The following is a 25,006-nucleotide window of genomic DNA, read 5'->3' on the forward strand; positions in this document are numbered from 1 at the left end:
AGAATCTCAAATACTGTATTAGAATAAAAATAAAGCAAAATGAAGTATAAGAATCTTTTTCTGGTCAGAAGGAACATAGGGAAGACTCATTTCCCATTTCTTTCTCATAGATATATTCCTCCCTAATTATTTTTTTTTTTTTTTTTAGAGCTAGTATTACAATATTAATTTTTACCAACTTGATTACAATACTGGAATATACCCAAGGAAAACATACAGGTCAGCCACTTTCCAAACCCAAATTCTCGCACTAACTAGTGTTGATGGCAGCACATTTAGTTACAGTAATTTGTATGTCAGTTGAGTCACTGTACTGGAAAGCATACCAAAGAATAACCCAGAAAAACATTAATGTGCCAAAAGAAAGTGAAGAAACAGACCTTTTATTAATTTTAAGAAAGGATCTGAAAAAAAAAAAAAACCCTGCATAGAAGCTAGGAAGAAAGAACAGCAAGTCAATCTCTCTGCTTGTGAAAGTAGTAACTAAAATTTTGTACATGTTATCTACATCGCTTTTAAAAGACTGGTGCCTAAAAATAAATCTCAAATAATCTGTGTGCAGTCAGAAATGGATAATGAACAATGAGTAAAGAGGTAGCAGGTTAGGGTGCTTACAAGGAGGCTTCATAACAAGAGAAAGAAATGTAAAAGATTAGAGATGTAAAGGAAAAAAAGGCAAATTCATGTTGGTAGAATAGGTAGTTATTAGTGTAATTCGTTTGCGGCAGTCTTTGGTAACTGAACTGTGCATTCATCAGTAATCTTTATTTCCTAAGGGAGTATACACAGGTACCTTGTTAGCTGTTCTGTACTTGGATGCTGAGGGAATCCACAGTCAGACTTCAGTCCTATGAGGTTGTCAAGGCAATTTCATAATCTCGTAACTCTCCTAATTGCTAGCAAACTGGGTCATATCTTGATTCAAAGTCAGTCTCTGGCTTAGTTAAAGCAAAACTCAAGAGTGAACTTCTGATAGTTAAAATAATAATAAGCCTGCAGCATGTTTTTTGTTTTTCCTGCTCTCCATGAGATTGTAACTTAAAGGCTTCCCAGAATTCTAAATATGATACATTTTATCAAAAAAGTAATTTTAATCATAAAAATATGTAAATGAAATAAAATAGAAAAACAACTTATGTCACATATCCCACAGAACTCAAACAGAAATTAATTTCTAACATGAAATGTTACATATGTGCTTGTATGGGCCACTGTATATAATTCACACAAGTGAATACAAGATATCAGGATTTTATGGTATAAAGACTTATAAAATCTTTTCCAACATGTGGGTTACAGTGAACTGGTTATTTCCGTTATCACAATTGTTCCATTTTAGTGAGAGAAGGTAATTATTGTGATAATAATCAAAATTATCTGCACTTGTTTCTTCAGGCGATGTTACTTGGTTGTTAAAAAAGTAACCTAGAGTAACTTTTCGTATATAATTGCATAGTTTTGATTATCTACTTCTGTTTTAATCAGAGTGAATCTCTGTTTTTTTTCATTCAGTTCTAAAAATACACCTAAAATTGATTTAAGCATGGGCAAGTTTTTCTGTGAACTGGAATGCTTTTTTTCTCCCCAGTCAAACTGTTATTTTGTAGCTGCTTTTTAGTCACCTTAACAGCTGTGCTTGGAAACAATCATATCACTGACATATTTCATCAATTAGTTTAATCAGCTGAAAAGGAATGTTGTGAAAGCTGTAAAACAAAAAACTTATTGAGTGTTTTGCACAGTACTGTTTCTGTCAGGCTATGAGACAGGAAGTTGAACTTACAAATTCCATTTTTCATTTTACAGAGCTACTAGAGAAGACCCTCAGAAGGGATGAAGAAATGGGAGCTCTCCAGGTATACTTTCTATTTAATTAAATAGCTACGCTTTTTGTCACCGTTCAAGTTACTAAATTGTATTACAACATTATGATTTTCTGAACTCCCTTATATCTTAAATTCAGCTTTGGAAGCATATACAGCCAAATACAGACCTGATAGCTAGTAATACTGACTGTTGAGTTTCTACCCACCAATTAAGTTGCACATTAGAGAAGACTAAAGTAGTCAGTATTCTCTTATGAGTCAATAAATCTAGTCCATCAGTGAAAAGAATGCTGCTTTTAAGTCACACTGTATAGTGAAGTTGTTCTGTCATATTGTACTGCCGCCTGAAGCTGTGTGTGAACAAAGGCGTTCAGAACTGCAGAAATACTTTATATTCTACTTCATTGGTTGGGTTAGATTCTCTGGGCTGTGTTGCTTTCTTCTGTATCTCCAAATAAAACTGAAGATTTTAAGTAAGTATTTTATATCTCTGAAACATTAAATGTCTGTAATCACCCTCCTGAGGAAGAAGGGACCAGTTGATATATACTAGGACTTGATACAATACAATAAATCCTCATTGTATGGGCTCTAGCAGTAAAGCTGCTTGTGCTAAGCACTTTAAATTTGTGCTTAGAAAGTAAGATTTACCCTAGGTTCATCTTTGTATTTAAACATTACAGTCAAAGAAAACATACTCCTTTGAAATGAAAATGGCTAGGAAAGCAAAACAAAGCTGGAATGTCTAAATTGTGAGGCTCGGGAGGTTATTAGGGAAGGTAGTTTATGTAGTCTTCAGAATACAGAAGCAAAAAAAATGTTTTTTTAACAACAAATGACAGCAAACAATACCCAACGTGAATACAAAAAAGGTTAGATACCATATGAAGAATATATCACTGACACACCATTCTATAAGTATACTGGAAGAAGGACATTTGTGAGATAATTAATGACGATAAGGCTGTTAAGGAAAATGAAATTATGTATTGACCGGAGTTTTGACCATAGGAGTTTGTTTGAAGATAAGCCTTCTCTTCTTATATAATAAATAGAAGGCATTTTGAAGGCTAGAGGTATCAAAGAGTTAGTGTAGAAACAGTTTGATCCAGTATGAAAAGGTAGGTTGCAAGACCCAAACATTACACAACACACCAATCCAGCTGTTTCCTGTTCAAACAAAAATCTTGGCCTAGCTTTCTGGCAGCTCAAGTTCAACATGGCTGAGAGCTTGTCTGCGCAAGCAGTTTACACAGGTGCATATCTAGTTACAGCAATGTAAGAAGATCTCGTTTCATGTGAAGCAATTCTGCATCTGCTTTCATGTGAAGCTGTATACTTGACAAGTTGTTCTAATGATGTTATTTCTGATTGAATGAGGAGTAATTGTATCCTGCAGAAAGTTGTATCATAAGTGTCTTGTGTGCATATATGTGCTTGCCTGTATTTCTGATGGTGTGTCAAGTTCCTGATCAAAGTGCTTTATTCCCTTCCCTAACTGGCGGTTCTGGTCAAGTGTGTGACTTGTGCTGCTCTGACTGTCATTTTTGTGTTCAGGTGTTTGATAGTTGCTTTTTACTCCTTCAGATGCCCATGCTTTCACAGTCAAAGTACTCAGCAAAAACATCTACTATTTTTCTAGATAGTGTTATCTCCAGCTTAGTCAATATGTTTCAAATGTTCCCAGTTTGGGATCCTCTGTTCTTGTGTTGATGTATTCTAAACTTGCAGTGGCTGAACGCATGCAACTTTGCTAGCAAATAGTTGTAAAAACCACCTCGTCAGAATTTCCCCAAGCTGTTGCATCTTGGTATGTAAAGCATAGGAAGTAAGAGGAAAGTGAGTTTCTTTAAATTTGCCATTTCCTGGAGCTGAAACTGGCACTTTTGTTAACCAGGTGACATGGAATATTTGTTTCTTCTGAGCCCTGGTTCAGCTAAGTATGTGTATAGTTGATTAACGTGTGAATGCTTTTATTGAAGTAGATTGCTAGAAGGTAATTGTTCATCAAATTAAGGACCACTAGCAAATAAAATCGTACTCTTTGCCCCCAAGGCCTACAGTCCTCGGGTAGGATTCCTCTAGTTTAAGTCCTGCTCAGTTAGTCCTTGGTTCAGTAGGCAATAGGTCATGTTGGTTGTTGTTTTTTTGTCTACAACTCCTGGGATCCTGTTTTGGCAAGTATCTTATATATACAGAGAATTGAATGTAGTAAGTCAATCTCTGATTCATTTTCTTTACAGTCTAAACAGACCATATGTATAAAACACGTTCGGGAAACAGGAGGACAGAAAGAGTGTATGGTTTAGACTATGGAAAAACAATTGAAAGCAGCCAGCTGAAGGAGTTATGTCTTGTTACTTGAGCTGTCAATGCTGGCCATAGTCTTAGAAAAGCTAGAGACATGAGGAAATCTGTCAGAAGTCAGTGTATTGCTGTGGGCAAATGATGACTGGGGATACGATGAGGTTCTTTGCCATGTCTCTGCATCAAGTAACAAGAATATTTCCCAGAGCTAAAGATGTATGTTTTATTATGCTTTTAGTTTGCTCATTTTCTGAGGGGAGACAAAGAGCACCTTCTGTTAAAAAGTAGTTTGAATTAAGTACAGTTAGTGCTTCTACAATGCCGTCAGCTGAAAACCACAAAGGACAGAAAGGAAAAAGCAATTCTAAGAGGATTGTTCCTGGAAATATTGGGCTGGTAGTTTTCATTTGTTCCTCTAGTCTGGGAATATGTTGGGCTGCAACTAGCATGACAAAGAAAAATTAATACCTCCTTAAGTAGACAATGGGGATCTTTACAGCTACGTCTTTCTACGTGAACCTGGCTCGTCTTGTGTATTGAGGTGGAAACTATGTGTAATATATGCAGTTCTTTGATATAGGGTGTTTTGGGAGCTAGGGGGCTGATGCTCTGGGTGCCATCACTGTATTCTTGGTTTCTCATTTTGAACTTGTTGCATACTCTTGACTAGAGTTTCTATGTTATACATAAATTTATATTTATATATGAGTTTATATAGTTATATATGAAAGTATATGTTCTAGATAGTATCTATGTTCTCATTACACATATGCTTGCTCTCTGTTGTTACATGTGCACTCATACTCGACATAATACAATTTTTAGCTTGTGAGTAGTCTAGATCAATTTCTATGTTCTCTCTGATAGCCACTCCAAGAATAAAGCCTCACATCTTTTCTTACTTAATTGGAAGAAAAAAAGCCTATGATTATAAGGTTTTCACCTCCCTTTTTGTGAAAACTGTTCCATGGTACAAAAGATGGAGTTCATGAAAATAATTTACTATGCATGATAATTGCAGTATTCAACTGTATGGATGCTTGCTGAGAAAACCTTTGCAAGCCATTTTCATTTACTTTGGAATTAGTGACAGGATAATATAAATAAATAGAATTAATTAGAAAGTACAAAATCTTAATTTGAAAATATATTTATATTGATAATGTATAAATTGTCCATGGTAAATTTCCAAATACATTACATGCTAGTCTTCAGAAAATTATCTGCTGAGATTGTAAGAGTTTATTAAATTTTTAGAATTTGGCAGCTAGATGATGCACCTAATTTAATATATGTCATTTTGAAAACACTATTTATTCTACTATTGGAATCATCCTAATACACTCTAAGACTTTTTTTCCAAAGTAGTCCTTTTTAACTGAAGAATTTTATATCTGTTCACTATCACCACAAATATAAGAGATCTGTAAATACCATCTTTTTTTATAGTAATGAGTTTGGGTTTTGTAGAAGAATCTCTAAATAAATATGTTTCTAACAGCCACCACAATTCTGTGGAGGAAACAAGGATCTCAAAATAAGTATGTTTGAGTTTTTCATGTAATATTTTGTCGTACGTTTGTTCTGATGTACTGAAATACTTGATCTGTATCTCAGACCTGCTTCCAAGAAAGTGTATAGACTTCAGTATTCAATGCACTACCTTTTCCGAGAAAAAATTTTAGTGAAATTGAGTACACTTTTGCTTATGCAACATTGTAGTTGGAATCCCCAACTACCATGCATTGTGATGGGCACTAAGCAAGCATTTCATAATAGATGAGTCAAAGTTAAGCATTCTAGAACATCGTATTATCCTGATTTTACTGATAGGAAACTAAAACATAGGTGAAATAAATCTATGGGAAATCTGAGATATGTATCTGAGTTTTTTGATTCCCACCTCTTAGAGATAAGAGCATCTTCCATTTTGTTTAACAAAAAACCCCAAGTTTACCTTTTTTGTCTATTTTTTTTTAAAACCCACCACTTTGAAGGAAATCTGTAACTGAAAGTGATGAGGAGTGCTTATTTTTTTTCTCTCTGTACATTTGTTTAATTATTTTTCACCAGTTTGTGCACAGGGAGTTTCGAACCACTGTGTATGCAGTTCCAACATAAGCCAGTTTAGTGACATCCACTACTGACAAAATGTTAGCATTTTTTTAAAACAGTTGTATTTTGATAGTGTACTAGATTTCCATGAAACTTGTTTATGCGTGCATTCCTGTTTTCCCTTTAGATATTTCCTTGTACAGTCTTGCTTGCTTTTTTGTACACCTTCAAAACAAATTAGTCTTTTCCAGATGCTATTTTATACATTTTTTTTCCGCCTCACTTGATGCAGTTATTTTTCCTGTGGTACACTGTCTCACTTTCTGCCTATGGTTTAGAATTGTAATCAAAGGTGCAACTATGGTAAGCGGCTGATGAAAAACTAACATCATTTGCACCCCAAACATAATTCAGTGAATGAGCTTTAAATATTTCACTAAGATGAACTGTGTCTTTTCTTCAAAAGATTATAAAAATGAAAGTTAGCCCTTTAGTAATCCAAGGGATACTGGTTTTACACAAATATGTACATACACGTGTAAATACTGTTTTTCCACAAATACATGCACATGTTCTGTTAGTAAACATAACCATTATTTTAAAGTTTTTAAAGACATTAGTAACTCTAGAAGAGTCTTTGTAACTTGATTCTGCCTAGTCTCGAAAAAAAAGAAAAATAGTTTCACGTTTTTGCAAATGGCAAGAACTGTTTCTGGCTGCCAAATTCTTCCGTTGGTCTAAGAAATTTTTATTGTACCAGTTGCTTCCAAAACAGTGAACTCCTAACTGTCTTCAGATGCTGCAGGAATAAATCCAGATTATTACAATTACTTTTACCTGTTAGGGACGGATAGAACACGAAAAACTGTAAGAATTCTTAGCCTAATCCACCCAGAAAGGGGGGGGGGGGGGAAGGTAGTGTTTCATCAAGGTAAGAGTTCCTGTAATGTCTTAATGATCAGGTACTCTAAATATGGGCTCACCTAAACACTGGAATGTGTGTTTTCTCAGATTGCTTAAAATATCATAGTCAGGACATAGTGCCAGAGTACATGATCTTGATTTTACTAGCTTAATATTTTTCTTAAAGATATATTTAAATAGAAACACTGTTAAGTGTATACTATAAATATATAAATTCTAAGTTCCCTATATTTTGTGTTGGATTAAAACTGACACAAGCTTATTTTATTTGCATTTTATTGTTTCAAACATTAGACTTTTACTAATGTCATCTTGTTATTAATAAAACATTCTTCAGAGCTATTTCTGGATAACAGAATAATGATATGGAATTTACTTTTTAGTTTTCTAAGGAAATGCCTAAAAGAAAACTAAACCAGATGCTAACGTGACGTGAACTCCAAAACATGCTAGATTTATGGTCACAGATGATCAAAAAAAGAAATCAAACTTTTGGATACATAAGAGTAAAATATTGAACAATATTGAAAATCTAATGGTACTATTTGAAAAAAATATATCATGGAGTAATTATTTTCAAATTCTTTCTTACCCTGTTTCTGGGGAGTTCCTTTTCTTTGGAACAAGTTTTTAAGTGAGATAGTATGTTAAATGAGTCTGAGGTCCAATTAAGTATAGCAGTTCCTGTTCAGTGAGTTTCTTAAAAATATAATGCATACAACTGGCAAAAAACCAAAATTAATCCTTTTCATCATTGTTCAACTTATGTTGCATTTATATTCTTCATTTTCTAATGGCATCTTGTACTTTATTTTTAGGAACGTATTATGGCCTTAGAAGTGGTAAGTTTCTTAAATTCATTTCCAAACCAGTCACAATTATGTTGCTGATAATTTTTCCAAATTATGAAAAATATTATTTTTCTGTCTTTAACAAAAAGAAGGTTGCAGCGCTGGGTTTTTACTTTTAAGAGAAGATGTGATAATTTTACCTTACACCTAGGTTTTTACTACAATATTTAAGTTATACGAAAATACAACGTAATATAGTTTTTCTGTACAGTTCAATCCTCATCCCATCCCTGGGAAGAGAAATGTCACAGATTTGAGCCATACAAAGGATGTTATTCTTCTACTGCTAAAACTTCTAATGGTCAAGGTCTATGTGATAGATCTAATAATTTCAGTGACTGTTATGTGTGCTGTTTATCTGTTTGTGCTGGGAGCTTCAGACAGAATCAGTTAATCTGCCCACATCAGCACTGCAACTAAAAGCATGAAGGAATACCATTTTAATGATTAATTAATATCATTTAATAAGATATTAAGTTGGAAGGACAAAAGCCTTCATGCAGGTACATGCCATGAATGCAGCTGGATTATCCAGATGTCCCAAGCTAGTAGGTCTATCAGGTGGAATAGCTGAGATGGGTCTCAGCTTGCCCTAGCATTTCTGAACCATGCTTCTTTCCTCTTACGTAGGAATGTTGAATAAGACATCACCCAATAGTATATATCAGGCCTGTAGATTCTTTTCATTGGAAATCCAGAAAATTTCATCTAAAGAAACCAGTACTGAGACAATATCAAGGCTGCAAATATAAACTTTTTAAATTTGCTTGTGCAAATTATTTTATCCTTTCTGATTGCCTGTGCCTCCCTGAAAACAGCTTCCGACTTCAAAAATATATTTGAAATATATTCAATATGTTAAAAAAAAAAAAAAAGCTTACATTTACACATAAAAGGCCCTTTGTAAATCAGAGTGCAGTGTTGGAACGCCTGCCTTGTGGGAGTAGGGAGCTAATGCTCAAATTCAGTGTCCTGGCACTTCACATAGTGCTGTGTGAGTGTAAAGTGTTGCCAGGACATTAGCTCTGTTCAGGAGCATCTCTTACTCATGGTTTGCTTACATGACAACCAGTCAGGCATGTATCCACTGCCATCTGTTTCTCACGAACCATGAGTTAAACTGCCTGCAAATGCCTTGTCCTTTCTGCTCCCAGAGCTGTTTTGACACAGGCAGAGGGTAATTGCTTGCAAATAGCACAACATCATGCAAATGCAATCCATGTTTTGTGACAATGTTTGTTTGTTTCTTCTTGAAGCCTTTCTATGTTTTATACTTTTAATCTCTTCTACTTTAAGAAGGAAGATTAGTAAGTTATTGTTCAGATAGAAGAGGAAGAGGATTATTATCATTAGTAAAATATAATTTTCTTTCTTAATGCAAGTTGGGAGGTAACACCTGAATGCAAATTTGTAATATTAAATCCTAGAGCTTGAAATCAGTCACTGCTTTTGTTACTGCTCACATTGGAACATGTGTAATGTTAAGCCCTGAGACTGCAGGCAAGAAAAGTATGTAAATCAATCACTAAGGCTGTTGAATGCTCCCAAGGCACTCATTTTACTTTTGCCATAATGTTCCTCTATGATGTCAGGCAAATCACATAAACTAAATTTTTCACGGACTGTTAATTACTTTGTGTTCCTCATTTTCTGGGTATCTGACTTCGTGACTATTGAGGCCTGATTTTCAGAAATCCAAAGTTTTAGTAATAGCTAAATTCAGTGGGAGCTCTGGCTATATATATTGCCAAATATACTCAAAACTTGGATGTTGGATAGCTGATAGTGAATATGTTAAAATAGTAAGTGTTTTTGACCTTTAGGTCTCTGAGTTCTGAGGATGCTGAGTTCTGAGGATGATAGCATTCTCTCTCTCCTCCTCCCTTTCACTGATGTTAAAAAGAAAATACACACAGAGTAATACATGGCTTGAATGTATAGCTCGGGATGAGCTATGACAGAAATGCTCTTGAGCAAAAGAATGAATAAGGCTTGTCATTTAACAGATCCTTAAGAATCCTAACTTTTATAGTGTGTATGTCGACATAGCTGTATATCTATGCAGCATTTAAAACGAGTGCATAATAGTTACATTACACATATATTTGTATAATTTTCTTATCTTCTGTTATTTGAGTTCTCGGAGCACAACATCAAAAAAGTACAACCAGTATTTTATCATTTGATTCAGGTTATAGAGAAAGGAAATGGAATAGAAACATAAAGTATTAAATTCAAATGCAAACAGAATCCTTAAAGAAAAAAAAAAGTTTAAGCTGTTTAGAAAAAGCATTTTCTTAGGAAAATTTTGACAGAAAGGTGGCAGTTCAAGAGATACAAAAAGGGCCGAGAGGGAAAAGCCAGAACACACATACACAAGCTATACAAAATGCATAGGAAAGCAGCAGCTTTGTAGAACTGTTTTTAAACTGTGAGACCACGGGATGGCTGGGTTAGGAATCTCATCTGCATTTTCTTCCACAGCATTCTTATTCTGCCTAACAGTGGAAAGAAATTGCTCTGCACAGAATAGGTGAAATTTAGTGCAGAACTGTCAGAGATTTACAAGTGTGAAGCCTCTTGCAGACACTTTAAAAATTGTTTCTACCCTGCCTTTTTAAGCAACAGAAAAGACATGTACATCTAACAGTAAATGCATTTTAAAAATCTTTAGATTAAGCTTTTAACTTAAACTTATCTATTTTACACGATGACCTGAAAACTGCGTATATGTACATATTTTGAGAGGTATATTTGGCAGCCCACTTTCCTCCATTTCTCTGCAGTCTACTCATTTCTGCCTCCTGCACTTGCCAGTAAAATTGTTGTAGTAGCCATGTGATGAACTTGGCAACTTAGGCAAAAAAAAAAAAAAAGGGAAAGAAATGTGACAGGAACCTAGCAGATTCTTTTCAGAGCTCTGTGTGAATAAACCTCCCAGGCTTAGCTTAATCTTAGTGATTTTGTGAGTTGCAACAAACTAGGGGGGTCCCTTGCATCATCTCTGAGCCCTGTCAGCTCCTGCTCCTCTCAGCAGTCTGTTTGAGCTGGAAGCTCCATCTCCTAGCTGTGACTCATCCTGCTTGCTATACCTGACAGTTTCTTGGATCTTCTTTTTCCTTAGCCAACTCACTTGGTTCCCAAGAAAAATGCTGTATTACCATCCTCCTTAAGGATGACACTTGATCTGGTTACTCCCTTAAGGAACCTGAGAACAAATAGTACCCATAACAAGAAGCTTTTGGATTTTTTGGTTCTTTTTGTTCAATAAGATTGGTTCTACAGTATGATTCTGTAGATAGGACACCACTTCTTACTCCAGCAGAGTGCACAGAACAGGAGCAGAAGCTGGAAGGGAGGAAAGAACAACAGGGGTACTTAGACAGGCTCACTAGGGAATATAAAAGGAGCTGAAGAACCAAGGTGTATTCTGGAATAACCCTTCAACTCATGAGAAGTGCCAAGGGAGTAACAAGTACAGGCAAAACTGAGGTTTTTGAATACCTAGAGATTATGTGTTTTGTTTGGCTCTTTTTTTTTTTATTTAATACTGTTTAATAAAGTGAATGTAATTATTATGTAGCTATTCACAAGTAATTTTCCTGATTACTTTAGTAATCAATTATCTGGTTAATATTTTGCCAGAATAAATACCATTTATCTTTATTTAAAGTGATTTAGTTTATTTTGGAGTGTAGCTTAGTTCTTGCATACAGGATTTGGCTCTCTGTTGTTTGTAGACAAAGGGGTATGATTTTCTTGGTAAAAAGTCTGTGTTGAATTCTCAGATGTAGCTACAATGGGAACTGTATCTAATTCTCATAAAGAGGTCAGGGAGCATTTTGTAGGTGCATGCTACTATGCCGTGCTTGTGACTTTAGTGGGTTTCTGTAAACTACATCATGTTCTTTGTGAGCATAAGCTGCAAGTCAGATTCCTCTGCCTTAGTAGTATTAGTCTGACATAAAAGACTGGGAAGTTTAATTTGAAATCAACCACATCCTAAAGCTGTTCCAGTGAACATATGCATTCTATATCCTTTGATCAATAAGACAGCTTGCTGCTTTCAGTAGAAAACCCAAAAGTGAGGTTACCACTTGCTTAGAACACTTGGATCAGACTTTTCTGGAGATGGTTCAACTTTTTGTTACAATGTCATAAATCTAGGTTAACTCCAGCAATGCTGTAAGTATTCTGCAAAATTGATATTTAATATGAATTTCCTTTTCAGTATGAACATGTATGTATTTTGTTGTAACTCATACTTTGTGTTCGTGAAAGTAAGGTTTTGAATACCAGTAAAACAAATTTCTGTCTGCACACACTCAGCAGTGTAAAAGATATCAGATTCTTCTACTATAGTAGCAGGCTCAATTTGCATCAATTTTATGATTTATTACCCATTTTAAAAGAAGAATTGGAAGGGTGACAACGCCCAATGCTTTTCTCAGAGAGATTATGCAACTGCCTGACACTACCCATTTTAGGACACACTCTCTCTCTGTGTCTCTCAATGAGCCTTCCATCAATAAGCAAATACTGCTGTTAGCTCTTGTGGCTATTTAATGATTGTCATACTTTGTATGTATGAATGTTTAGGAAGTCTTTAATTTAAGGGTTAATACTTTTCCCTACCCTTGGTTTGCTTCTGTTGTGTCTTGCCAAAACTACCATTACATCAAAGGCCTTCTGGTCCTCCCAGAACACAGCTGTTCTTTGATCTTATAAAACTGACCGGGAGAGGAGCAGCAGTCTGAGATCCTCTGTTCTGCCTGCCTCGCCTTTTCCTTTCCTTTCATCGGTGAGCCAGTGTGTCACTTCCCTTTGCTGGGGGTGGAGAACTTTCCCAAGGTTCCTGGACTCCTTCCTCTGCTCACTCCCACCAAGTAACTTCTGCCGCCTAACGGTGCTTGCAGCCAGCTCTTTCTTTTCTTCTGATGCTCACCTTCCTCTTCCCTTCTTCCTTGACGTCTTCTCCCCCTACAGATCTATTGTTTGTGTTGAATACCTTGCTATTTATCCATCCTCTGCCCCCTACTATTTGGTGCTTTACTTGTTCTTCTAGTTTTTTTGCGAATACAGCTACCTCTAGTTTTCTTCTGCCAACATTCTGATATTTTTCTGCTGTAAAAGAATTTATTTTGCTGTTAAGATTATGATTTTTTTTTAACAATTGCCTTTCTCTCCCGTTCATACTTATTTCTCTCTTTCTGAGATTTAGAATGGGAACCAAAAATGCTGAAATAGATTTATAAGATTCTGCTTGATGGATTGCATTTAAGTCTGTGTACTTGCATGAAGTCCACAGACTAAACATATATATGTATATTTCTAATGTCACCTCTCTAATCCCACTTCCCTCAAAAACTAATATATAGCATTATTTTTAAATTACTTTTTAAAAAATGTTCTTCACTGTTTTGTAAAAAATGAATTACTAAATCAATGTAAGAAATAAAATAGCATATTGTTACAAAAATATATATACTTGCGTTGAGACTTTGAACACTAAATTTGCAGATAAGCGTAATCAAGAATATCTTATTGTGTATTTGTTAAAGAATATTTAAAATACTGACCTAAGAATTTATTGCTAAATTACCTGTAAGAGGTTACAAGATGTAAGTAACTCTCTAAGCTTTATTCAAGTGCTTTTTGTTTGGCAGTCAGGATAACAGTTTTAAATTTATTTATTGACAAATAATTATGCTGCATGTCTAACAACTTGGTCTAATAACTTCATAGTTTCTCCAACAGTGCTATCAGTAATATAATACATTACAGAATCACAAAATGGTTGAGGTTGGAAGGGACCTCTACAGCTCATCTGGTCCAACCCCCGCTCCAGCAGGGTCACCCAGAGCCATTTGCCGAGGACTGTGACCAGATAGCTTTTGAATATTCCCAAGGATGGGGTTGCCACAACCTCTCTGGGCAGCCTGTGCCACAGCTTTGCCACCCTCACAGTGAGAAAGTGTTTCCTATGTTCAGATGGAACCTTCTGTGTTTCAGTTTGTGCCCATTGCCTCTTGTTCCAGCCCTGGGCACCACTGAAAAGAGCCTGGCTCCCCCTTCTTTACATCCTCCCTTCAGATATTTGTACACATTGATGAGATCTCCCTGAACCTTCTCTTCTCCAGGCTAAACAGTCCCAGCTTTCTCAGCCTTTTCTCATGGGAGAGATGCTCTAGTCCCCTAAAGGATGTTAGTTGCCCTTTGCTGGACTGTCTCCAGTATATGTCTCTTGTGCTGGGGAACCCAGAAGTGGACCCAGCGCTCCAGATGTCTCACCAGGGCTGACTAGAGGAGAAGGATCACCTCCCTTGACCTGCTGAAAACACTCCTCCTAATGCAACCCTTACATTCTCTAAGTAGAAAGCTCGTTTCAATATTGTGAAGATGTGTTCCACATGTTGCAAATATGGAACATTTTTGCCAGATTTTGCTAAACAAAAATCCTCTCAGTTTTCCATTAGAAAAAGTAAAAGTCTCAGGATAAATCTTTACTACAAAAGACTCTAACTATTTAGATATTTCTCTTAGTTTCCTTAGGAGTAGTAATATACAGTGGTCTTCACTTTCTTTTTTTTTTTTTTTTTTAACATAGAATGTATATGTTTGTAAATATAATTTTAAATGTCTTGATCCTTTAGGATTCCCTTTAGAAAAGTTGGCCTTTCATCTGTGGAATGTGTATCTGAGTTCTTCCACAGAATATGGGATGCTTATAACTTGATAAGTAAGATATAGATATATGTGGTATAGCATGCTTTTTTGTTTATTTTGTGTATCACAAAACAAGTTAGAATTTTGTTTAATGGTGAACTATTGATTAAAATGTTTCCAATATGCTGCTGGGTCCTTCATTTTAGCTTTAAATGTTTTATATCTGATCAAATTATAACCTTAGGAACACAGACATCAGTTACACTATTGATGCTACCAGAGCTTTTTTTTTCTTTTGTGCATCTTTTGATTAAAATGGGGAAATCTATAAGCCAAATTTCTATTTTTTTTTCCTATTTTTTCCTACTCTGACACTCATTTGCTGTGAATCTTTGGTTAAATCACTCATTTGCTGTGAATCTTTGGTTAAATCACTCATTTGCTGTGAATCTTTGGTTAAATCACTCAGAGCACTAGCTAATGATTCACAGAGAGCTGGCTTGCCAAAAGACCGCACTGTCTTCTCTACCTTTCCAGCTGCTAGTATGCATCAAACAACTAAAAATTAATGAGATATGTTCCTAATATTTTTCCATGTAAACAATTCCTGTAGTTAGCACAGCAATGTTATGTGCTCATGAATGAGAGAAGAGGTGGTCATTGCAAACAGGAAAGGAAGCATCCGTGAAGCTCTCTTAATTAAAATGTGGTCCATGCCATGCAAAAACATCTGGAGTCTAAATTAAGGGTTCAGTTAGTTTGGCATTTGCAGTTCTTTGTTGACAAAGATCTTTTGATTTTCATTAGTATAGGTGTAGTTTTTGCTTTAAAAAAAAAAATCTTACTAGTTAAAACTGATGAAACAATGTGGTATAGAAAAAAAACCAAACAATTGACCTTGCATGTTGTGTAACTTGATAAATTTATATGCGATACCTGTCTTTGTAAAAGTAGATTGATTTCTTGATGTGGTGAAGTCATCAAAACAGTGTTATAGTTGGAGTAATGGTATACGTGCAATATAAAGATATAAAATATATTTTTTGGTTTTTCTTCCCTCTCTATATATGATGTACTACGTCACAGAATATCCCAGCTATCATGGAATTTGACTGGCATATGACAGTGAACAGCGAACCTCAGACTCTTAAGTAGAAGGAGACCCTATGTAAAAGAGTGTGTGATCTGTCAGTCTAGTGCTGGAGATAGAAGCTGACAATGCGTAGTTCTACAGATGTTAACAGGGAAAGCAAAGGATACCTTTATACGTGCTGGGTCCATCCTATTCTTGCTATTTAAGTATTCAACGTGCTAAGGCCATTTAAAAATAAGTCATCGAAGGTCACCTTTAACATTACATCTTTCATCTGAATTGTGAGTAACTGCTTGCTGACATGCATTGCAGTCAGTTAAAATTACAGTCACAGTTAATCTTTTTATGGGTATTCTTTGGGGATTAGCTAAACTGATACTTAAGTCAGCTCTAATTTTCAAAAAGTATCTGTGCAATACAGATAGCCATTTGTTTTTACCTACCTTGGAAAAGAAAGGAGCACTGTACTTGAAAGTCAATGAAGTTTGGTTTCTGGTTTATGTTTATGTGTTTTCAGCATATCCACTATAAAGGCAAAGGACTATATACAAACCTGCTTTGATTTATTTGCATTTAGCATTGCAGCTTTGAGACTAAAAATAACATGTGTGTCTGATTTTGATTCAGATCTGTCCTTTGAGACAGTGTGAAACTGTCTGTCACCAAGAATACATCAATATAGGAAGATTAACTGTTCATATGCAGTTCAAACATCAAAGTGTTTGTATGAAGTCATGGAAAATGAGTAATTTGTTTTATCATTCTCTGTGAAAACATAGAATGCCCCTTTGCAAAGTAAATAATCTTTATTTTAAAAACAAAAGGATTAATAGCAGTCGGTCTATGGAAGAGACTGCTGTTAAGTAAAATACCATTAATACTGCTTCCATCAGTACAATTGGTGTTTCTTCCTCTTATCGGTACCATCAGTGCACTGTATCAGTACCTTCTGTTCCCTGTTAAACAATGAGCTGACAGATGTGGTTGCTCTCTTTAGGATTATTTGTATGCATTATGGCATACAGCTTTCCAATTTCTGGGAAAAAAAGTTAACAGTACTTAATTGCCCTCTATGTCAGGTGCTTCTAACATCCTTTTTCGCATTTTATCTGTGTGGCTAAATCCATCTCTCTTAATAGAATAGAGTGTAGTCATTAATGATACAAGTATGGCATTTGATCCACATTGAGGAGGTTGCTGTACATTTTATTAAATTACCAGACCAATTCTGTGAGCCAGCTAAAAGCTCTTCCATCGCCTTTCCCTCCCATTCTTCAGTGTATTCTTTTGTGGCTATCTTCTTTATTGAATTTCCCCTCACAAACTTGGCTTTTTTCTTTTTCTGTTTTTATTTGCACATCACTACCATTCTTTTCATTGGCCTTATGAAGAAGGCACACATTTCTGTCCCTGAAAATGTTAGTGTATGAGTTTTCCTATTCAAATCACAAACTGCTCAGAAGACTGTGAGAATTTTAGAATATAAAAGGAACTGTTCTGGTTAAGACCAAAGGTCAATCTAGCCCAGCTATAGACAGTGCAATGATGGCCAAAAGCAAATGCTTAGGGAAGAGTGTATGAACAGGACCGATGTATATTTTGTTTCCTACACATTCATTGTGATTTCAGCCGTTCAAAGCTCAGAGACTTCCAGACTTAGATGTAGTTTCTGCAGATTTGGAACCCTTCCACGATCTTTCTCATTCATGAACTTGCCCAGTTTTCTGCTCAAACCCCCATAAAATTTTCTATGTGACTTCTGATTTTATACAAATTGGTCATTTCTCCCCTCAGGCATCTGTCTTCCTGGCTGAAGAGTGCTGTTTTTTCAAGTCATTGTATTTAATAATTTCTCACATGGAAAAAGTGCTCCCAGGCTTTGATCATTTTTGTTCCTCTTCTTTGACTGTTCCCTATTTCTGTTCTGAAATAGAGGTCCACAGTTGCACTCAATAATCAAGATGCAAGCACACTGTGGATTCATACCTGGGAATAATTGTTCTCTCTGGGTTTTTTTTTTTCCTTTGCTGGTTATATCCAGTGTTGATTTTGCTTTTCTGATCGATATTGAGCACTGAGTTAGCAAGTTTGTGGAAATAAGTATTATCCTATGGTCTACTTCCTGAGCAGTAATGGCTAGCTTAGAGCCCATATTTTACGTGTGAAGTCAGGTTTAAATTTTAGGAATCTAAAAAAACCTTTCAGAAATCTGAGTAGCCTATATCATCCTTTATCCACATGATTCTCAATGAAACAAAAAAAACCCAAGGACTGAGTATGCATATAACCCAAAGGCTGGTCTGCTGCTCTCAAGATTACATTTAATAATGTAACTAGTGAGGACTAGGTGAGGCACAACTAATTTTTTCATATTTTTTTTTTCCACAAAAAGTATGTGAAATAGAGGAGATATTTATGAGACACTTGGGGAGAACAGATGATGAGCATCTTCCTTAACTCCATTTACAGACAGTGTTGACATGAGGTCTTGGCATTGGAATTTACAGAAAGAATTGAAAAACGGGATGGCTTTAGGCACAGGCTTACACTTAGGGCCTGAGTTCCTTTTATGCTGAGAACAGATCACAGGTCTTTATTAAAACGGGGGGGGGAGGGAAGCAAAAATCTTTGTAGTTGGAAAAAAAATTGCTGAAAATTGGATATACCTTATAGCATGCTGAGGAGCTACTATATTAAATGTGTCCTGGGTCCCAGGCAACATTATTTCAACTCTGTGACATGTCAAATGTATATTTTCTGCAGTTCATAAGTAAAATACTTCAGCAAAATGTGTTAAGTAATGTATACCATAAGCTTAAAACATTTATGGTTTAACTTGGTGCTGGACCAAGAAGAGAGATTAAAGAGTGTTACAATTTTGGAGTTATTTCCTGTGAGGGAGGATTTTATTTCTGAAGATGTAGGGGAGTTACTGGTGTTCAATGTAAAATCTCTGTGGACATGCATCCATCAGATCCGTATGATACTAGGATGACTGGTGAACATTAGGATTCAGTATTTTGTTTCACATATAGTTAAGTTTGGATTGCTTAGGGTCTATTTTGTCTCTTGTATTTCCCAGCTTTAGAAACAGACATGCAGACCAGTACAAGGAGCTACTCTGGGAAGAAGTAGCAAATATTGCATCTCGTCATAAATTAATGCAGTGGAAAATCAATGCTTTGATGAACATAAGGCCACTGTAAATGAAGCATGAAATATGAATGAATCCTGCTTTACTGTGGTAAAAGTGACATGGTTGATTCTTGCAAGAGGGAAACGTTAGGGATTGATAGATACCTTTAGGAAATTTAACTTTCAAGGGGATAAATAGTAGCATTTGGAAAAGAAAAAAAGTATTTTATAGCTTTAAAACATTTTTACACTATGATCTGTAAAAAAAAAAAAAAAAAACCTTAAAATGCAATATGTAGGCTTCCTGCCTGATTGCATCCTGAAAATATGAAGAGGAGGCCATTTTACACATTTGTTATTAATATATAACTTCAGGTTCTGTCATTCTTTTCTGGTGAAGAACCAGATACGTTACAGGAAAAGTAAATTTTTTTTCTTCTTATAGTTTTCTTAGGTGAATTTTGCAAGTAAATAAACCTGATTGCAAATTTACACATTAAAATACAAGTCTTCTTATGAAGATAATACAGTAAATTTTAGGTTTGGTCGAAACACTGCTGCCTAAGTGTGAAATCTGTTTAACTTCCTTTCTCGTGCAGCAGGTGAGAAAGAAGAAAGTCCTCTTTTCTTGTTGGAAGAAATAACCTTTATTAACTCTAACTTTTGCAAAACTGATTTGCCCTACTTTATTCACTGGAAGTCAGCACAAGTAAGCACTTTTCTGTCCTTCCAGGTGTTTTCCAGCATTTGCCGTGGTCAGTTGTCAACATTGCAATAAAGGACTTCTTTGTACGGGTTGTCTGTCGTCAGTGCTGCCTATTTCAGAAAGTGATTTACCTATATTTTAGACATAACTTCATATACTTAGTCTTGTATAATTCCTGTACATTTTTTTAAATCTAACAAAACTAATGTGTAGTTATAAAAGAAAAGCAAAAATACTCATTTTGTTTTGGGGTCATACTTAAATTATGTCCACTTTCTTTTCCCTGTCTCATTTCATGGAATCATCACAGAACCATAGAATGGGTTGGGTTGGAAGCGACCTTAAAGATCATCTAGTTCCAGCCCCCTGCTGTGGGCAGGGACACCTTCCACTAGACCAGGTTGCTCAAAGCCCCATCCAACCTGGCCTTGAACACTGCCAGGGAGGCCAGGTTGGATTTCTGTTTTCTTGTTCTCGCTAAATGACTAAAGAAACTTTTTTTTAACTCTGTTTCACTTTTGACAGTTCTTCCTGTACTTCTTGAAACCTAAAATATCCTTTCTTGCTGGTCAATCCTTTTACCCTGTTTTGTAAGCTTTTTACTCTCCTTGTTTCTTCAAGAGCAACAATTCATCCAAGCGTCTCATAAAATAACTTCTCCGTACCTATGATAGTGGAGTTGTTATTGTTCTAGCACCTTTGACTGCAATGTATTCTCATTCTCTTCGGCGCTGTGTGAAGACTTCAGCTTATCCTGGAAAAAAGGGTCAGGTTTGGGAATTCCCAAATATTTTTCTCCTCCTACAACTCACATTCCTACTGCAGAATGTAACAGTCAGATAAAGAGCCCTTTTTTAGCTAAGCATACAAGCTAAGGGTAAAAGTGTATTACTAGAAGGCAGGAGATACTGTTTGAACCTCATTACTCTCTGTTTGAACCTCATTACTCTCAGAAGGAAAAAGAACCCAAATATATGAAAAAATTATTTAACCAGGTGATTGTTTTATAGAAATAGGTCCTAATATCGTCAGCATATTAACTGCCATACAAATTTTTCCTAATTACAGAAAATTAGAGAAATACTTTTACATACATGATATTTTTTCATAGGTATAATTACAAAACCAAAAAACTAGTCTCACATCCACTACCAAATTTAGTTTATTGGGACTGAATGTTGGTTACAAGTTCTGTCCTGTGAGATGTAAATGAATCCCACTGTTTATGAAATTTGACCTTCACTTGTTATGGAAAGCATATTTCTTACAATCTTAAAAAGTGAATGTTTGGAACTGTTAGGAAAGAAGCAGACAAGACAGACATCATTGCTTCTACATTGACGGTGTGTCTGCATTTAGGTTACTCTCTTCAGTTCTGGTTCTCCACTCCTCACTCCCCCTCTTCATCTTAAACACAGGACTAGAGAGGCTACACAAGACATAAGAATGATCAAAGGCATAAGACTTCTTCCATGTGAGGAACAGCTAAGTACACAAGGACTCTTCATCATGAAAACTATATGAATGAGAAAGATTGCAAAAGGTCTGTAAAATGGGAAGTTGCAGATAAGATGAATAGAGATTGATTGTACACTCTCTCTTATAGTACAAGAATGAGAGAGCACGTAATTAAGCTAGCAAAGCAAAGGTGATGGCTTTTCATATATTATTGTAATCTTTTCATATGTTACTTTATTGTAATTTGCAATATTGCTTATAAATTATAGGACAATGGCTTGTTTAGTTCATTGTACAGGTAACTGCCTGTCTATTTAATTAATAGCAGCATGTAGGAAAAAAGATCTGTAGTCACTAGACCGTCATGGTAGCAGTATAAATGGTAATTTTAATAATACTGCTATTAATGTATGATAATATAAAAATAATATTTGTATGTTACTTTATATATGTACAATATATTGCATATAATGCTATTTAATATAGTACTAAACTATTAATGTACCAATTACATTGATATGCACTGTACAATATATTCTATTTGTGATGTGATTATTAATAAAATATTAATGTAAAAATGTTGATATTCTCTAAGCTGCCTGCTCACTTGAGTGTGCCTTTCATTGCTATTTGTCCCATTTCAGTTCTTTTATTAAAACTTTATGGGATTGATTTTTAAGTAAAGAATTATATTTATGAGCTATGCTTTTAAATAATCACATTCTTCTCTAAAGAACTGGCTTACATGGATATACTTTTATTTTTTTAATAACAATTAAACCTGTAGACAGTTCCTTCAGTATTAATAATCGGTAAAGTGTTTTTAATTGTTTGCTAGTACTAGTGATGTGTCATGATTTGTTATACTGAGTATAGTACACTATTACAATCTTGACTCATTGGGTTGCTTTCAAAGATTGTCAGGGAGCTTTATGTGATCCAAAACACAGCTATTTGGAGTAAACTGCACTTGTGCTGAGATGTTCCCACTGATCTGTCTTATCTGTGTGTGATTGAAAGTTTAGTCTCTTCAGGTCTTAAGACTGAGATCTAAACGGTATGTTTTTCATGTTGGTCAGATTGAGACTTTCCAGGACTAGCAACAAAGCTTTTGTAGTTAAGCGCAAGTTAACTCACTTTGCACAGACTTTTCAGGACTGATGGATTTTATTTGTTTTATAGATTTTTGCTTTAAAGTGCCAGGGCAGTTATATGGTTAATGAAGCCCATTTTTGGTAGATTGCACACCAGGTTAACAGAACCTTATCCAAAGAAGTGTGATTTATAGAATTGTTGAGGAAATGCCAACTGTTGTTCAGGCAGTGCAGATAGTATTGTTTCTATTTGCTCTTCAGCAAATAATAGAAAGGCAGCCTTTGAGAAGCTCCAGAGGTATCTGACTTGCGGGGCAGGACTTTACACATGACCATGCAACTTCACCTGTGCACAGACCCCAAACACAATACTAATTTTCTTTAGTTCTTTGCATCTTGCTATAGACTAGATTTTTTTTTATGTCATGGGTGTGGATGTGAAGTGTTTTTTGAGTCCAACGCTAACTCCTTAGAGTGGTAATTCATCTTTCAACAGTACATACCATATGTCTAAACTGAAAATATGACATTTGATTGTGGTATATTTAGCTAAGTGCTAACTGCACATATTTGTATTTGTTAAAAAAAAAAAAAAAGGATATTTCTACTATATGTTTAACTACAAATACAGAAAAATTGTGAGTATAGATTTATATTTTCCTTAAATGTACTTTACTCCTGAAATGCAATAAAAGAAATTTTCATTCAGAAGGCTACATAAACTCCAAAATTGTAAATAAGTATTGTTCTGCTCAATAAATTGGTAATTATTCATGGAGATTCAAATTAAGGAAACTGTGCTGTGTGTTTTATTTTGTCCTTCTTTTTCCTTAGCAGCCTGTGTGTTGTTGACCTGTTTAATTTACAGACACATACGTACCTCTAAACCTGTTTCCATAGATGTAATAGTTTTTTAATGTTTGAGATGGCCGAAAGAACTGATTAAATTTTTATGTTTTATCTTGTGTTCTGTTCTTCAGAGTATTCGAGTAGCTTTAGACCATCTGGAGTCTGTTCCTGAGAAACTGAGCCTGTTAGAAGATTTCAAAGATATTGGAGTGAGAAAGATTTCATTTGACTCTTTCAATGTTCTAAAATATTTTGATTGATTAATGTCTTCTCCATATGTATAGATAAATTAGTTAATAGGATATTTAAAAATTACGTTTTATATATTAAAAAAAAATACAGAAATCTATTTTCATGTTTATACAGATTTTTTTGAGGGTATAACACTACTGAGATGCTCCATAGCATGAGCAGACATTGATAACTGGATATGATAGGTCAAGTCCTAATAGCTGGTTCAGAATATTTGTATTGAGTGGTGAATTCTGATATTACTTGTTAAAAAAATGAAAATCTTGTAATGAAATAGATTATACCAGTTAGTTATTTCAATATTGAAAGTAATGACTGAAAATAGGTGAGCTTTACAGCTTTGTTTTGTTTTGACATAATGCCAATAATTGTCACGTATTTTCCCAGCATCGCTGTCAAATCAAGGTGTGTGTGTTTGGACACAGTGAGACCTATTGACAGTAGCGTTGGAGTACTGTCAGGAGTGATAACCTTCAAATTAGATCTTCAGGCCGGGTGGCTAAGCCGCTGTATTATTATTACTTTCTATACATGAATTTGGTGGTTCACTAAAAGGGAATTTGAAACCTCATTGCACGATTTAAGTTAAGTTTTAAATCCGTATTAAAGCACAGATCGACAAATGCATAATGATTTGCTTTTTTTTTTTTTTTTCTGTATAGAATTTCTCATCCTGAGGTAGTCTTAAACATTTCAAAACATACTTATTTGGGACATTGTTTATTCTAAGTGTTCTTACACAAGGTCATGTGTTAGTAATTGTACACTATTTTATTGCTGTCATCATCAACAGAGTTAGGACCAGAAATGCTGATTGAAATGTTTGAGTTATTTTAAGAAAAATACTGTTGAGATGTATAGTTTTAATTTCACATTCCAGGTATCCCCAGAAGAGCTTTTTGCTCTGACAGAGGTTGACATTTGCCTTCTGTTGCCAATGGTTCTGTGCTGCTAAAGGAAAAATTTCTGCACTCAGCTAGGCAAAGCAGAAGCTTGAATGCAGGGTTTCTACAATCTCCTTCATACTTGTGCACTCTTGCTTTACATTTCTATGAAACGACATTGTCATCTTCTGGTTTGCTGCAGTTATCACCTAGCCAGCATTCTTGAGATTGGATCCCAAATTCTTTGGTTTAGTTTGAGCTCTGTCTTTCTCCCTGATGCTTAGTTTTTTAAAGAATGGTTTCTTAAGGTGAGTCTCTACCAACAACTGTGTATTGTTTAATAAATAATTTATTATTCAAGAGAGCTAAGCTCACCTCATTGTGAGAACAATGTCAGTTTGGAGTTTTATTCTTTTTTTTTTTTTAATTTGAAAATAATACATTGGATTTTCTGTACGTTAGCATATTTTACACTCAAGTGATATGCATGAATGAAGTATTTCAAAGCCATTCATTGCTTTCCTCTGCTAGCAAGTTCTTCCCTCGGTGTTTTCATGGGAAGGGAGAAGGAAAGAAAGGAAAGAGAAGGTAAACCTTTGATAAAGCCTCACAAGTTGTGTGGTCATTGTATTCATTCCAGTGAATCATTAGCTAGTTCAGTGAGAAGTGTTACATTTTCTTATTTGAAAATACAGTTTAGTCCATATCCTTAAAACACTTTTTTTTCTTCAAGTGCTTGTTTCTCCAGCATTGTAATTAATTTTTCACTGTTATGGAATTTCTTTGTTAGAAGCTATGATATTACTGAATTTTGGAAAGAGTTACAAGAAATCATTCACCAGTTAGGGATGAGGCTGCTCACATTTTAACCTATTTTGATTTTAACACTTTTTCTGTACAGAACAT

The 25,006-nt window shown here is 35.1% G+C and overlaps 1 protein-coding gene across 1 annotated transcript in view; it reads left to right on the forward strand.

Moving 5' to 3' along the window:
• The window catches only part of CEP128 (centrosomal protein 128), a 134,811-nt gene that overhangs the window by 102,070 nt on the left and 7,735 nt on the right, over positions 1-25,006 (forward strand). Inside the window, exons 19-21 of the mRNA XM_086463075.1 lie at positions 1,807-1,856; positions 7,931-7,954; positions 23,096-23,173. Of these exons, the coding sequence (XP_086319201.1) occupies positions 1,807-1,856; positions 7,931-7,954; positions 23,096-23,173 (152 nt within the window). The remainder of the gene's footprint in view (positions 1-1,806; positions 1,857-7,930; positions 7,955-23,095; positions 23,174-25,006) is intronic.

Source organism: Leptosomus discolor, chromosome 3, assembly GCF_034619465.1.
Source record: "Leptosomus discolor isolate bLepDis1 chromosome 3, bLepDis1.hap2, whole genome shotgun sequence".
Classification (NCBI taxonomy): domain Eukaryota; kingdom Metazoa; phylum Chordata; class Aves; order Leptosomiformes; family Leptosomidae; genus Leptosomus; species Leptosomus discolor.